The 16,822-nt window shown below is 43.6% G+C and overlaps 1 protein-coding gene across 1 annotated transcript in view; it reads left to right on the forward strand.

The window, feature by feature from the left end:
* Positions 1–16,822, forward strand: part of EML3 (EMAP like 3) — a 162,649-nt gene that overhangs the window by 119,703 nt on the left and 26,124 nt on the right. The window contains exon 15 of the mRNA XM_073605302.1: positions 6,893–7,018. Coding sequence (XP_073461403.1) covers positions 6,893–7,018 — 126 coding nt within the window. The remainder of the gene's footprint in view (positions 1–6,892; positions 7,019–16,822) is intronic.

The following is a 16,822-nucleotide window of genomic DNA, read 5'->3' on the forward strand; positions in this document are numbered from 1 at the left end:
AACGATGATTTAGATCAAAGACAGTCTAAATATATATGGGCACAATGTCTTGTATCCATACCTGTATCTATCTGGAAATGTTTTACCACACCGATGAATACTATTTAATACATGAAGTCTGGAAGCTGACAAAAAAACATAATAAAAGGTGAGACATTTAGATTAAAGTGTAAAAGTAAACAGTGGGATGTATTAGAAGGTCCCTATAGATCTAGTTCGCAGACCCCTGATGTGAACCCAGGCAGAAATGGTTTGAAGTTGAAGGCCCCGTTTAGGCCAGGTGGATGGTTGGCCCGTAGATTGTGTATCCATCTCAGTTCGCATTGGAGAAGACGCTTGTTAGAATCTCCTCCTCTTGGACTGAAGTGGATGCGATCAAGGGCCAAAAAGTATACTTTGGGGGTCGATGAGGGATGAGCCATTGCCATGTGGCGACCAATAGGGAGGTCTGGATCGCGTTTGCGTATGGTGCCAAGATGTTGGTAAATGCGTTTCCAGAACTCGTTTATGGTCTTACCAACATAGTAGCACCCGCATTCGCAAGTCAGTAAATATACTATTGCTGGGGTTTTGCAATTAACGTAGTGCTTGGGGGTAAACCTTTGGCCATTAGGCAGAATAATATTTTTTCGTTTGTCCATATATTGGCAATAGTGGCAGCCCCCACACATATATGTTCCCAATACTTTGCATGGATCGCCTTTGCAAGTTTTGTACTCACTGTTAACTATTTTGTCTCCTATAGATGGTGGCCTCCTATAGGTGACTGTTGGGGCACTGGGGACAAAGGGGGCCAAAGTTTGGTCCATAGTTAATAAGTGCCAGTATTTATTTAGAATGCGCTTTATCTGCCTATGTTCTGAAGAATATGTCGTGATGATTCTAGTTGTTTCATCTTTACTGGGTTGTTTTTGTGCATTAAGTAGGTCACGACGAGATTGGTTGAGCGCTCGTTTATACGCTTTTTTTAAACAGGTGTTTGAGTATCCTCTTTCGAGGAGTCTCTTTTTTAGGACATTGGCTTCCATTTTAAATCTAGTATCATCGGAGCAGTTACGGCGTGCTCTTAGATATTGACTATATGGTATAGAGGTTAGAAGGGGCTTGGGGTGGAAACTACTTGCGTGCAACAATGAATTACCGGCTGTGGGTTTTCGGTATAGTTCACTGGAGAGATTGCCATCTGGTGATCTTTGGACCAGTACATCCAAAAATGTAATTTCCTTTGGACTGTGGGTCATTGTAAATTTTAAATTGAAGTCGTTCTTGTTAATACAATTAAGAAATTCATGTAGTAATTCAGTTGGCCCGTCCCATATCATGAAGATATCGTCTATGTAACGTCGCCATGTAATAACATGGCGCATATACACAGACAACGACTCCTGGACAAGCAGTGAATGTTCCCACTCCCCCAGGTACAGGTTGGCGTACGATGGGGCACAACAAGTCCCCATCGCCACGCCCTGTACCTGGAGGTAGTGGGAACCGTCAAAGCAAAAGAAGTTATGGTTGAGTATAAACTCAAGAGAGGCCAGGATGAATTCAATATATTTGGGTTCAGAATCGCTATATTGTTGCAAAATGTGTTGTATGGCCGATAACCCTTTAGCGTGGGGAATGGTGCAGTACAAGGATTCCACATCGATGGCTACCAATTGGGTGCCTTCTTCTATGTGTATGTCTTGAATAATCTGTAAGAAATGAATTGTATCGCGTACATACGATGATAGGCAAGTAACTAAAGGCTTTAGATGGTTATCAACTACACGACTGAGGTTTTCTGTTAGGCTTCCGCAGCCTGAGATGATAGGTCTGCCCGGTGGTTTTTTCTTTTGTTTGTGCAACTTTGGTAACGCATAGAAAGTTGCCTCTTTGGGGTGGCTAGTCCTAATGAACTCCCAAAGTTGTTTGGATATTGCATTATATTGGAATGCAGTATCAACAAGTGTATAAAAGTCGTGAGTGAATTTGTCCAATAGAGATTTGGGGATGGGGCGATACCACTCATGATTTTGTAATATATCCATGCACATCTCAGTATATTGTGCACTGTCCATAACCACGACGTTGCCACCCTTGTCAGAGGGTTTAATGACAACGTCGTGGTTGCGTGACAGCGCCTCCAGAGCCAACCGTTCATCACGGCTGAAATTGGAGTATGGATGTGGGAAGTTTTTCATTCTATTGATATCTGTTGATACCAATTTGAGAAAAGCTGCGGCGTTGGGGTTGGAGCTAGGCGAGGGATATAGGGTGGATTTATTTTTCAATGTACATACTTGCGTATGTGGGGTAGGTATAACATCCATGTTCCTGTCGGGGTCATGGGTGTTTTCCTGAGTCAGAGGATTTTCAAGTTCGTTTTCGTCTAGCAAAGCAACAAGATTATCTAATGCTTGAATCTCTTGATTTGTGAGCTTCTGTTCCGTCATGGGTTTTTTTGCATATAGACTTTTTAGTAAAACCTTGCGGATGAATAGATGTATGTCTTTAATGGCTCCAAATCTGTCCAGACGGGTGTCTGGGCAGAAAGTGAGGCCACGTCCTAGAACAGCCAATTCGTGTTCATTAAGTGAATATGATGATAGGTTGACTACATTTAGCGTGGTTGATGTTGATTGAGTTTGTGGGCCTTGGATGACTGTGTTTTTGCTTGTTTTTGATGCGTTTGCATGCGGTCTCGCATTTGATCTAAAAAAGTTCCAGGGAGCATAGATTGTGATTGTGGTGTGGTGGGCATAGTGGATGATGTATTTAGAGACGATCCGGAGCAGCTGGCCGGAGTCTGTACATCTGATGTGTCGCTGTTAGGATGGTGATTTAAATGGGAGCCATTACTTGCCTGTTCACACCCATGCGATCTGATTCCTGCACCATTTGACAGTTCGCACTGCAATATGTGAACCGATCTGGGGGTGTCATTAACTTTCTATTGACACCCGCAGCAGTTTGTATAGGGCAGTGTGAACTGCCTGCGAGTTCTATGCGATGCGGGAACCCGTGTTCTGCTGAGAAGTCCAACCTGCCGAGAACTCCAACCACGTCATCTCTGCTACCTCTTGTATGTCTATGTCCATTAAAGCAGCAAATAGGGACAATTATACAGGTACTGTACTGTGTAGCTCTTCGTATAGGGTTTGCCAAAGCTCCAACTCTTAGGCACTGTGGTGTAGCTAATTCAAGCAGCAAATAGTGAGGCTCAATAAGGACGTTCACAATTGTACAAGTAATGTGTGTGGTGGATAGCTCTGTACACGGTGTTTGCCAAAACTCCAACTCTCAGGTACCAAATGTTCTGCCGAAAACTACAACTGACATGTACGGCTTTCTGTCAACATTGCGCATGCGCAGTAGCGCCAAATGTCCTACCGAGAAATCCAACCCTCATGCATGGGCTTTATGTAATTGTTTAAGGTGTGTGTGTGCACGCATGCGCAGTAGAGAGAACTCATCGGGATCTCCGACCAGAAATGCCGTGGTTGGAATTCACGCCAGGTTGGACTTCTCGGTAGAACACCGGCACTGGACGAAATTGGCACTTGATAGCGGTTTTCATGGTGTAATCTCCCTTATTGTGTTTTTGTGACAGGTCACCTCAGCTGATATGTAACTGAAAAAACTGAAAGGCAATTAAAGCGGGGGTCCACCTATCTATCGTTTTTTTATTTTTGAGTTCATTCACAAACTTTTCTTCTCAGCATTACATACTCACATATTGTGTGTAATATGTCTGCCTGTGTCAGATTTCGTCGGAAAGAATAACTTATATTATTCACTGCAGGCGGTTTCCATCTTCATTGTGGGCATTTGAAGCCCACAAGCATTTATTTCCTGGATGTGGTGAATGCTGTGCTTCCAGCATTCACCGCTCGTTCCTGCACATGCTCAGTGGCATCCTGGGAAGCCTGAGACTAGCTCCCAGGAGTCTGGGAGAGGCTAGAAACACGCCTACTCCCACGGGAGGAGAACCAGGAAGTGCAAAGAAGAATAGAAAAATAAAAGGTAATTACGGCGATTTAAATTTTTTTAAACGGCATGTCAGCATCTAGGCAAGGAAGAGAATACATACAGATATTGTTCAAAATTTGGGTGGAACTCCGCTTTAGAGTTCTGACAAAAAAAGAAAAATTAAAGTCAGCAACTACAAATACTGCAGCTGCTGACTTTTAATAATTGGACACTTACCTGTCCCAGGGTCCAGCGATGTGAGGGAACGAAGCCCCGCTCGTCTCCCCCTCCTCTCTGCGGCGCCGGCATTGTCACTGTGGGCGCCCAGCTGTGGCTGTGGGTGCTGTGACTGGCCGGGCAATGATCTGGGACTTGTGACGTGTCCCAGATGATTGCCGAGAGGGAGGGGAGAGAGGTGAACTTACTTCCGCCGCTGCAGTGCCCCGGGAGGAAATGGGAGCTGGGACCCTCTAAAAAGAGGGTGTCCAAAAAAAGAATGACATGCCAAATGGGGCATGTCAGGGGGTCACCTTCCCTTAAAGCAGAAGTTCCATTTTTGGGTGGAACTCCGCTTTAAGATTTCTAATCACATGTTATCACAATAGGAAGGAGTTTTTTCAGTTACTTTATGGAAAGAGTTGTCAAGTGAAACAATGAAAAAAAAAGATACAGCTGAGAAGAAAAGCTATTTAAAGTATTTGGTTCCAGCAGCTGCATGGCTGCACTTTTTAAATTCCATTATGTTCAATACGGTTGTTATTTGTATTTCAATGATGAACCAAATTGAGTTTGCTTTATGTTTTACATTGCAAGGTGTTCTAAAAATATTAGCATTATATTATATAATGTGTATGCACATTGGTACCTTGTGAAATTCACCTAGCACAATTAAAGTTGTATTCCAGGCAGATGTAAAAGGCATTAGATGTATTTTTTCAAATGCTGGCAGTGTTAGTACCTGCATTTGACTTGGTATCAGCCTCTTGCAAACCACTGTACAGCATTGCTTGAACTGAAAAAGGGAGAAGCAGCAAAAAGAGACAGTTAATTGTGCTGCAGTGCTTATGTGCTAACAGGGAACATGCCGATAGCAGGAGAGAGCAGAGTGATTGGGAGATGAGCTGTTCTGCTGCTCCTTTTTCACTGTACAGTCACAGGCCAGGGGAGGGACAAGACCTGTAAGTGATACATAAGCGGAACTTCAATCATTTTTTCAACTTTCCATCTATTAAATCTTCTGCCCTTGTTGTTTTAACTTTGGATAGTAAAACATTTTTTTTTGCCAGTAAATACCTTATACAGCCCACTTCCTGTTTCTTGTCTGGTCATTAGCCTAGGCTTATGTGACATCATGCACAGCTCTCTCTCTGATGTCGTGTACACATGAGCGGACTTTCGACGGACTGAACTCCGAAGGACTTTTTGACGGACTTTCGGCGGAGTTCCGATGCAACGGACTTGCCTGCACACGATCTCACCAACGTCCGACTGATTCGAACGTGATGACGTACGACCGGACTAGAATAAGGAAGCTCATAGCCAGTAGCCAATAGCTGCCCTTGCGTCATTGTTCACCCGTCGGACTAGCATACAGACGAACAGATTTTTCTCGAGTCGGAAAGATTTGAAACATGTTCTATTTCTAAAGTCCATCTGATTTTTCAACAGCAAAAGTCCGATGAAGCCCACACACGATCGAATTGTCCGGCGGATTCGTTCCATCGGACCTTTGCTGTCCGGTCGTGTGTACACGGCAAAACTCTCGTGAGAGTTTGCCAGGAAGGGAGGGGGGGTGAGGCATAAGAGGGCCAATGAGAGCTGCAGAGCTGGAGGTGTGCCTCTGTGTAAATCCAGGAAGTGAACAGGCAGCAGCTTCAGCTGCCCACAGTTAAAATGGTCGCAACCAGACTCAGTGGAGGGAGATTTCTGCAGCATATTTGGCAAGTACAGAATCACAGTATATATAAAATAATATGCAAAGTGGTTGGAGGGAAGCTTCCTAATGGTAAATATGTTTTTATTACAAATTATGCTCACATAATTTGTAATAAATAATAATAATAATAATTTGTTTCTATTTAACTGCAGAACAAAAACAAAAAATATATTCTGCCCTAACAGAGAGGGCTATGCTGTGTGGCAGAATTGTGTAAATCATAGAATTGGATAGGCAGACTAAAAAATCTTTTGCAAGGTAAAACAGTTACCATATATGTATTTAATCTGTGTATTTAGCTGTTTGCCTGGAGTTTAGATTTAAAGTGTTACTAAATCCAGGACCCTGCATTTACTATACCTGGTCTCCCACAGTACACAGAACATGGAAATACAATTATTTTAGTAAATATAAACTGCTAAATACCTTTTCTCATCAGCAGCTAGAGCAGTCTTGTGACATCTATCAGCATCCAGCCAAACACTAGTTAGAGTTAGGGCTGATCCTCTGTCTGGACAGTGCTGATTGGCCCTGTGCTGATCACATGCACCCTCCCAATTAAAAATAAAAAAAAAACGCTCTAGCAATACACACCAAACTGAGCACGTGCAGAGTGCCCCCAAGGCCCTGTACTATCAGCAGATGGATTGGGGATAGTAAAAGAAGGGGAGGATCAGAAGGGGAGGATCAGAGAAGACAAAATCAGACAGCCTTTTTGCACAATGCAGAGGATTAACCCCTTTAGTTCCACAGTGTGTATAACAAGCATGCTTTACTGCACATACAGACTTATTTTACTGTTGTGAGTTTAGTAACACTTTAAGTAAAATATGTCACAGTAAATGTTTGTTGTTTCAGAATATAAAACCCTATCAATAGCATGAATTGTAAGCAAGCATAAGACCATGCTAAATCCCCATATAAAAATGTCTGTTTCTTTACATAAGAACAAGCTCAGAACCTGATGACAGTGCAAACCATGACATAACTTTATTGTTTACACAGATTTCTGAGCAGTTTGGAACCGTCCGTTCCATCGCTGAAGGCACAAATGGTGAATTATTGGTCGGCACAACAAAGAATGCTCTTCTTAAAGGGTCATTGGAGCATGGATTTTCTCCTGTTATACAGGTTTGTACACTTTTGTTTCTATGCATTTCTTTGTGTCTGTTGAAACATATTTTTCTATGCAGGTCAAAGAGAACTGAAATCCTTAACATTCAATAGAAAAAGAACATGATCGCAAGAGTATTGATGGCCAAAGTGCAGTAATATTGACGCAAAACCTTTACAGTTTTCCTTTATAAGAATTTTACATAAGCTACTGTACTTTCATAGATATATCAGGCTCATGTCTCATTTTAACACTGGAACCTAGGACTAGAGTCTGTCATTGTGGCATCATCACTGTCCTGATCACCTTGAGGTGCCATTTAGCATAATCCTGCAAAAATACAAGCTGGCTCAGAGAATAGGGGCAGCTTAGAGTGGAATCCACACCTTTTATCTAGATTGGCAACTGCTGGTGAAAATCTGTGATTCATGCTGGCAAAGAAACCAGATCCCCCATGCACACATGTGCAAACAGCCACGACCTGCAGCAGTGCAGCCAGATTTGTGCTTTCTATAAATCAATGGCAAGGGCCAGTGCCTCTGTTCACATGATTAGGACCTCTGGCTGGCCCTGTACATGGGCAGTTTTATTCAGGGCTGATGGTTCTGGCAAGCCTGACACACCTAATGGTCTAGTTCGTATGCAGCCATAGCACAGGGTACTGCTGCATCCAGATGTGGAGTTTAGCAGCAGCCTACTCACCCATCTGAATGAGCCCTCACCATTGTGTTAAACCTGAATTATAGGAATACAAAAAAAAAAAACATTGGAATTAAAAATGGTCAAAATATCACTGGAATAAAAATCATTTAAAACATCACAGGATAATAGAGTTGAAGGTTTAGTTCCAGTAAAAAAAAAAAAAAAAAAGATTTTATATGGCACCAGTGCAATACGTTCTGATACCAAAATATTTATTCAATAAAAGATGAAATAATACTCAAAAACAACGTGCACTGCAAGTGCCATGCACAAGGTTAAAAGCCAGAAGTTATTGCATGTACATTGCCCACTTAAGCATGGACATCTGGAGAGAATATGTTAAAATGGCTGCTACACAGCTTCCAGGTGTGACGACGTCACGTGGCTCTGCCCCTGACGCGTTTAGTCACGTGATCTGTGACTTCCTCATAGGGTAACCTTGTGCATGGGACTTGCAGTGCACTTTGTGAGTATTATTTCATCTTTTATTGAATAAATGGTTATACTTTGATACCATTTCATACAATTCATTGTACCAGTGGTGTTACTTTTTATTTTATGTTAAACGCTGCTAAAAGCCTATGTGTGCATGGACACATAGGCTAACATGCAGGGGAGTTAAGAGGCAGGAAAAAAAATGCCAGACACCCCTAGGAGCAGCTGTAAAAACATCCAGTATGCAGGAGGCCTTATGTCCAAGAAACGTTAAGTATTTGGCCTTGTGTATGAAATTATTCCTGATGATGGCAACTTACCAGTGCAAAGTGTGTAAGCACAGTTCCTTGTAGTATCTATTGGGAGCTTGTGTGACAGGTTGACAATGCACTGGCACAACTGGGAGCATTGTCAACCTAAGACAGGAAGTATATGAAAAAGGACCTTCACGGCAGGATTACCAGGTGTAATTTTTTTTTTAAACAGCAGATTTAAAAACATAGAATATTGTAACTTGTTAAAGCACAAGATTAAAACCTAGTGATCTAAAACAACACAAAACTGAGCAGGCAGTTATTGGTTGTAACCGCACTGCCTATGATATGTGGCTTTTTTACCCTGAAGTTTAAAACCCTATCAAACATGGACAAAAAATATATAAAAAAGGTACAAATGACAGTACCCAGCGTCTTTTAAAAATAAAAAAGCATTCCCAGCTCCTATATCTATGCTATCTCTGGGTCTGTCCCCATACACTCACTGTTCAGCAATCCAGCACTGCTCATCCATTTAGCACTGCTCCACTTCCAAGTTAGAAGATGCACAGGGTCCTTCAACACACTTCATGTGAGCCCAGAGTGTCAAGAGCTCACCCTCCACTCTGGACTCACAGAAGAAAGCTATAGATGGGGGCGCCATATCACAATGAGGCACAGTTCTCTGCAGCATTTAGGATTCGCCCTCTGCCAAAGAGGAAGAGGGTGAAGGTAACTTATGATGTTGTGCGATCCAACTAATGACACCTGAAAGAAAAAGTATATATATACATTTATTCTTATGGACCAGTTAAGAAGCTTCAATGGGGAAGGAGCAAACGAGGGGGTGGGGGGTGCTAAGTCTGGAGTAAGCGTTAGAAGCTCCATACATATGAATTTCTTAATCATACATCACGGGACACAGAGCCATAGTAGTTACTATGTGGGTTATATAGGCCACCTTTAGGTGATAGACACTGGCACACCCTAAACAGGAAGTTCAACCACCTATATAATCCCTTCCCCTACAGGGAGTACCTCAGTTTTTTCACCAGTGTCTTAGGTGTTGGTCACGAGTAAAGATGTGCTGTGCTGAGCTCCGCTGGAATATTCCTTGCTGGGGCAAGTCAAGCAACCAGATCCATTCGAAGTGTCTTTTCCAGACAGAATTGAATGGTACCTGGGCCTTGTGTTTGAAGAAACGAGGTTTTACCTGTAACGCTTCTCTTTTTAGAGAGCTTCTTACAGGCCCAGGGCTGTGGATCCCCCGATAAAAAGGGGGCCCCTGTCCCTGAAGGTTTTTTAACAGAGCCCACCATGAGCGGTGAAGATTGGGTCTGTTACCACAGAACCCTGCAGCTGGATAAGGTAAGGGAGATTCCTAAGGAATTTTTCTAATTCTTGTGGGTTTTCTACTTTAAGTAAATGTTTGCTATGCCTAAGGTTGCCAACGGGGGCTGTCAAGAGCACATACCTGTTCCATGCTGGTCAGTCTTGCTCAGTGTCACAAGCTGCACACTTCCTTCGAGCCCAATCTCCAGGTAGGGTGTGGGAAAGGTTTTTTTTTCTGTTTAGGAATGTCCCTCCACAGCTTCTCCTCCTGGTTAGAGGCCATGGGGCGGTCGCCGGTTTGCCGCCCCGCTCCCGCTGCTGCTGCCATTATGACGGCTCTCCATCCACCTGCCCTCCTCTCTCCTCCGCCCCAGCCCCCCCTCCACGTTCGATCCGGTCGGATCGGAGCCCCCGCTTGCGCGGGAAAGTGTTTTTTTAAAAAAAAAGATGAGGGGGGCGGAAGGGGTTGTCGGAGGAGGGGGGGACAGAGCATTAGCTCGGCGTGGTTCAACGCTCACAAGCGCGGGCCATGCTTAGCTATAAAGGTGCACTTTTTGCAGGTGCACACAGCTAACGGAGGCATACAGAGCAGATGGATTGCATGTGAGTGTGGTTGACACAGGCATTCCCAAGCATGCTTACTTAGCATCAGACTGAGCCTTGATAGCAGGGGCATTTGCTGAACTATATTGTTGAGCAGTAGGTGCATTTCTGGTAGTGCCTCTGTATTCGTGCTTGGCACTATGGGCAGAAGGGGGAGGTACAAATACCCCGAAAAATAGGGGCTCAAAGGGATCTCCCTAAGGCTCTGATGACCCTCCCTCTGCAACGCCATCTCCCCCTGAAAAACCTGGGGAGGCTGGTCAGAGTGAACCGTCGGGGTTTGGGGTTGCAACTGTTTCTGGCATTTCATCCCCTATATATATTACTCAGGAGGTTTTTTTCCTCAGCCATGAGTGTATTAGAGGAAAGATTAGTGATCTTAATCGCATCTTCACAAGTAGAAGAAAACGCATTAAGGCCCCTTCTATCACCCAGGACCCTCAAACAGAGAAACTCTGGGAGAAGGAAGATGATCCCCTCAGGGGACTGGGAAGAGACTGATGACTCCTCTTCTGAGGAATCAAGTGGGGAAGGACCCTCTTCAGCCTCACAGGCTGAGAAATTGCTGGTGCAATCTCTTACTGAAATGGTCCGCTCCACATTTAAGTTACCCATAACTGAGTCAGTTGAAAAGCCCACTTCTGGTTTGGGTTCACTGAAGCCTCCTCAAGCTGTGCATGCCTTTCCAGTTCATTCATTGCTGGGAAAGCTTATTTCATCTGAGTGGGATCACCCAGATAAGCATTCTTTCCCTCCTTTTCAACACTTTATCCTATTGAGGAAAAAATTTACTAAGAGGTGGAGTATACCGGCAATTGACGCTGCTATTACCTCGGTAAATTACAATTTGACTTGACTGGTTGACAATGCTCAAATGCTTAGGAATCCATCTGATGAAAAATTGGAATTCCTGTTAAAAAATATTTTCTCTTTGGCAGGTTCAGCAGCTCAACCTGCAGTGGCGGCAATTGGGGTAAGTCAGTCCCAGAGAGACCATTTGAGACAGGTGATCAAGGTTTTCCCTGAACAGCTAGCTCAGGATTTAGCCAAACTACCAGGGGTTCGGTATTTTGCAGTTGACACAATCAGAGATTCTATGCTGCAAACCTCTCGCTGTACGCTTGGGTTGGGGCATAGCCATAGAATCTTATGGTTGAAAAGTGGTCATCCAAAGCGCTATGCAAAGCTCCTGGCTGTTTTTTCCTTTCCGTGGTGAAAGGCTGTTGGGGATGGGAAAAGGTACCCTTTTGCCAGTTAAGAAAAGGAGTAAAATGTCCCTCATTTAAACAGGCTCTTTTCTCCAGTTTCGGGGGCGTCTGTCTTCAGGCAGTCGCGACGACCTCCACCGTCAGGTTCAAGGGGACCTCAGGGTCAACCCCAGGGACAAAAGAAGCCCGGGGGGGGGGGGGACAAAAAAAACCTACAAAACAGAACGCTAAAGTCTCTTATGAAGCGGCGCCACTGCTTGCTCGAGTGGGGCGGGGGGAGACTTCTGCAGTTTTCAAGGGTCTGGCAGGAGGAGTTTCGAGACAGATGGATGGTCTCCATAATAGCTCTAGGCTACAAACTAAAGTTTCGAGATTTCCCCTCTCCTCGTTTTCCTCAGGTCAAAGGTCCATAGATCCAGAGAAAAAGAAGTCTCCTTTTTTTTTTTTTCAAGCATTAGTCCGACTTTTTTCTCAAAAAGGGTCATGGTGGTCCCCGCGATGGAGCAGGGGTTGGGGTTTTTTCAAACCTTTTTACGGTGCCAAAGACCAAATGGGGCTGTCAGACCCATGCTAGATCTCAAGGATCTAATCCAGTACATGAAATATCCACTTTTTCCACATGGAATCAATCTAATCTGCTGTCACCATCCTATAAGGAGGAGAACTTTTGGCATCAGTCGACATCAGGGATGCATACCTGCATGTGCCTATTTTTCCCCGCTCATCAAAAATATCTGCGTTTTGAAGTAGAAAAAGTCACTTTCAGTTGTACCATTGTCTTTTTCGGTCTAGCTACTGCACCTCGGGTGTTTACAAAATTTCTGGCCCTTGCTTTGGCCAGATTAAGGACTCAAGGTATAACAATTGTAGCATACCTAGACGACCTGCTCTGAACAGACAGGTCGGTAGCCCGCTTAGACAAAAGCATGGTCTCCACAATCAGCTACCTTGAATACCTAGGTTGGGTCCTCAACCTAGAGAGATCTTCTTTAAAACCATTAAGAAGACTAAGAATACTTGGGTCTGGTTATAGATACAGCCCAGAAGAGGGTGGCTTTTACCCCAGGCTAAGATCAGTTCCGTTCAGGTGGTCAGGGCAAAGAAGGGTCCTTCTATTTGCCTTTGCATAAGGTTGTTGGGAAAGATGGTGCGTTCTTTTGAAGAGATTCCCTATGCCTGTCAGTCTCATTCAAGACTGCTGCAAAACAGTATCCTGTCTACCTGGAGCAAGAAGGTCCAAGCACTAGATTTCCAAAGCGTCTGTCGCCAAAGGGTGCGCCAGAGCCTCAGTTGGTGGAAGATATCCAAGAATCTGCATAAGGGGAAATCCTTCTTACCAGTTACCTGGAAGATGGTAACAACAGCTGCCAGCCTTTTGGGTTGAGGAGCAGTCCTGGAAGAGGTGACTGTCTAAGGGAAATGGTCCAGAATTGGAATGACCTTGCCCATCAACATTCTGAATATTCGGGCAGTGCACCTAGCCCTAAGAGCCTGGGCATTCAGGTTACGGATTTGTTCTGTCAGGGTTCAATCTGACAATGCCACAGCAGTGGCTTATGTCAATCACCAAGGGGGCACCAGAAGTCATGCAGCCCAGGGAGAGGTAAACCATATCCCAGCCTGGGCAGAAAAGCAGGTGCCGGGGATATCGGCAATCTTCATTCCAGGGATAGAGAATTGGCAGGCAGACTACTTGAGTCCCTGGCGGCGTAGTGTGTTACTGATGGTAGCCTTTGTTATGTTGGTCCCAGCTCTCTGCAGGTCATTCACTAGGTCCCCCCGTGTGGGCTCACCATTCTTGTGATCATTTTGACCCCACGGGGTGAGATCTTGCGTGGAGCCCCAGATCGAGGGAGATCATCAGTGGTCTTGTATGTCTTCCATTTTCTAATTATTGCTCCCACAGTTGATTTCTTTACACCAAGCTGCTTGCCTATTGCAGATCCAGTCTTCCCAGCCTGGTGCAGGTCTACAATTTTGTTTCTGGTGTCCTTCGACAGCTCTTTGGTCTTCACCATAGTGGAGTTTGGAGTGTGACTGTTTGAGGTTGTGGACAGGTGTCTTTTATACTGATAACAAGTTCAAATAGGTGCCAATAACACAGGTAATGAGTGGAGGACAGAGGAGCCTCTTAAAGAAGAAGATACAGGTCTGTCAGAGCCAGAAATCTTGCTTGTTTGTAGGTATACTTATTTTACACCATATTTGCAAAAAAATTCTTTCCAAAATCAGACAATGTGATTGTCTGGATTTGTTTCCACATTTTGTCCCTCATAGTTGAGGTATACCTATGATGACAATTACAGGCCTCTCTCATCTTTTTAAGTGGGAGAACTTGCACAATTGGTGGCTGACTAAATACTTTTTTGCCCCACTGTATGTCCTAGTGTGAGTCCAGGGGTTGGCATCCTAGAAAGTATATTCCTTGCCTTTCTGTAAATAGGATTAGAAATGAAGCTGGCATCAAGGGCCAGGTCTCAGCCTTTACAGTATTATTCCAAGGACCACTTGCTTCGCATTCCCTGGTCCAGTGACTCGGCTTAATCCGCCGGTTAGGTCACCCTTAAAACCTTGGTACTTGAATTGGTTTTGTCAGGTTTACAAAGACAGCCTTTTGGGCCGATATGACATACTCCTTTGATCCTTTTGTCAAGGAAGTTGTTTTTTCTGGTTGCCATATCTTCTACAAGTAGGGTATCAGAAATAGCTGCTCTTTCTTGTAAAGAGCCATATTTAATTATTCACAAGGATAAGGTGGTATTGCTTCCTTATCCTAGCTTTCTGCCGAAGGTGGTTTCAGGTTTTCTTCTAAGATATTGTTCTACCTTCATTTTTTTCCAGAACCCTGTTCTAACGGAAGAAAGGTCACTACATTCTCTTGATGTAGTGAGAGCAGTCAAAGTCTATTTGAAGACGACTACTCAGATTTAAAAAAAATCGGATGTTTTTTGTTTGTGTTGCCTGAAGGTCCTAGAAAAGGACAGGCAGAGTTGAAATCTACTATTTCTAAGTGGATCCGGCAAGTAATTATTCAACATGTACGTCATTGGGCAAAACCAAACAGAATGTCCATCTGAAAGGCAGTATGCGCAATGAAACAAATTAATGAAACACAAAAATATTTGTGTAGGGACTGTTAGCCGACACTAACAGAAGTAATTAAAAAATAATTAGGAAATGTGTCATACAATAACTGACTAAAAACAAAAATGGTGGGGAGCAGTTACATGTATGGAGACTCTCGTGAACAAGTACTCATATCAAAGTAATAACGCACTGTTAAAAGTGTGAAACAAAAGTGCAGAATAATAACAGAATGGGTAAGTGAATACAATAATAATAACAATAATGTGGATATAGTGGCTGTGATGTGTAAAATGTCAACACTCAAGCTCTTGGTAGAACAATAAGTCTGGCATAAATTGTGCACTGCTGATAGAGCCACAAGTCCAACATGAATGTAAGACCACAGATGGGTCTATGGCTGGAACAATCGGCAACAACCAGGATAAATGGTGTGGGGTCCTTGAACCCGGGTATAGCATCAACAAGGTGTGGGATCCAACAGGTGTATAAATGGGATAGGCGAAAGTACCCTTACCGACAGTGGTGGACTCACCAGCCAGCGGCTTGGGAGTCAAACAGGCTTGCGATAAGGCTGAGAAGGTGACCCTCTATCACCGGCAACAAAAGATGGAGGAGAGCTGTGGCACTCACCAAACGAACCTCTCTGGTCTCATCAGTAACCGATGTCCATGGCATAGAAGAGGAACTACTCACAGGGGTCCGGCTTCGTATGTTGGGGATAGATCCTCAAATGTGATAGGGATCAAACAGAAAAAAAGAAAAAACTCCCCATAGTGTGAATCAGCTTAGTGAGAGCTTTTCTTAAAAACGAGGCAATAAAAACAAACTCTGGTTCCAGGGAAGGGAGCCAGGTATAAAAAGCACTTGGATCAGTAGTGGCAAGACAGGCAAAACAACCCGACGCGTTTCGTCCGATAGGACTTCGACTGGGGTATATGACTGTCTGCCACTCATGCCTGTATATATCTATATTCTCATAATTACCAAATAACTGCACCTGTTTGCGCCATATGTAACGCCACTTCCGGGTAGCCGAAAGATGGCGTCAGCATTCACAATGAGCCAATCACAAAGCCTATAGAAATGGCCCATAACCAAGCCTCAATCTGATTAACCAACCAAAAAGCTGTAAGGGGTTGTGTCATTCCAAACCCGACACTGTCAGGGTCAGGTGGGAGTGCTCCACCAACCAGACGGCAGGTCGAATGTCACCGCTCATGCTGAGATGCGGCACGCCCCATAACTAATCCAAGACTGGATAGGGCTGGAGTGCGGTATCCAATAGAGAATCAAGCAGAGAGCGTGTGACGTCATTCCGGCGGCAGCCGGAAGTGACGAACAGGACAGATAAAACTTGTGGAACGCATATGCGGACCACGCCTCAATTGCAATGAGGTTGATGTATGTGAGCAAGGAAAACAAAAAACTCAGGCTGGAACGCAAATGCGGTTCAATCCTCACAATAGGGAAGTGGTGAAGAGGATAATTGTGTACACTGATATGGCGCAAACATGTATTCAAAATAGCATGGAAAATCAGTCAATAATAAATTTAATACATTCCCATTCAAATACATCAATGTGACGAAATCAGAAACATTGATCTATGCATAGTTATGACAAAACTACATCTTATATAAAAACTGCATCTTATATAAAAAGAGGTTACCATATGGAAAGAGACATGAAAATATACATCTCCCATCCCATATGTGACTTGCATACTACATATTGAGCTACTGAGTGGAACCGTGTCAACAACAAAGTGTAAATAATAATATGAACCAGACAGATAATCATAGACAACAGCGAACATGAGAAACGGAGAATAAAAAGCTAAGTTAGGACTGATTGATAAAGGCATTTATGTCCCAATCAATATTGAGGCCGAAAGGTAAATAACTTTTTAATTGGTGTATCCAGAACGTCTCCAATTTTTACACGGTTCCACTCAGTAGCTCAATATGTAGTATGCAAGTCACATATGGGATGGGAGATGTATATTTTCATGTCTCTTTCCATATGTTAACCTCTTTTTATATAAGATGCAGTTTTTATATAAGATGTAGTTTTGTCATAACTATGCATAGATCAATGTTTCTGATTTCGTCACATTGATGTATTTGAATGGGAATTTATTTAATTTATTATTGACTGATTTTCCATGCTATTTTGAATACATGTTTGCGCCATATCAGTGT

Source organism: Aquarana catesbeiana, linkage group LG11 (genome assembly GCF_042186555.1).
Source record: "Aquarana catesbeiana isolate 2022-GZ linkage group LG11, ASM4218655v1, whole genome shotgun sequence".
NCBI lineage: Eukaryota > Metazoa > Chordata > Amphibia > Anura > Ranidae > Aquarana > Aquarana catesbeiana.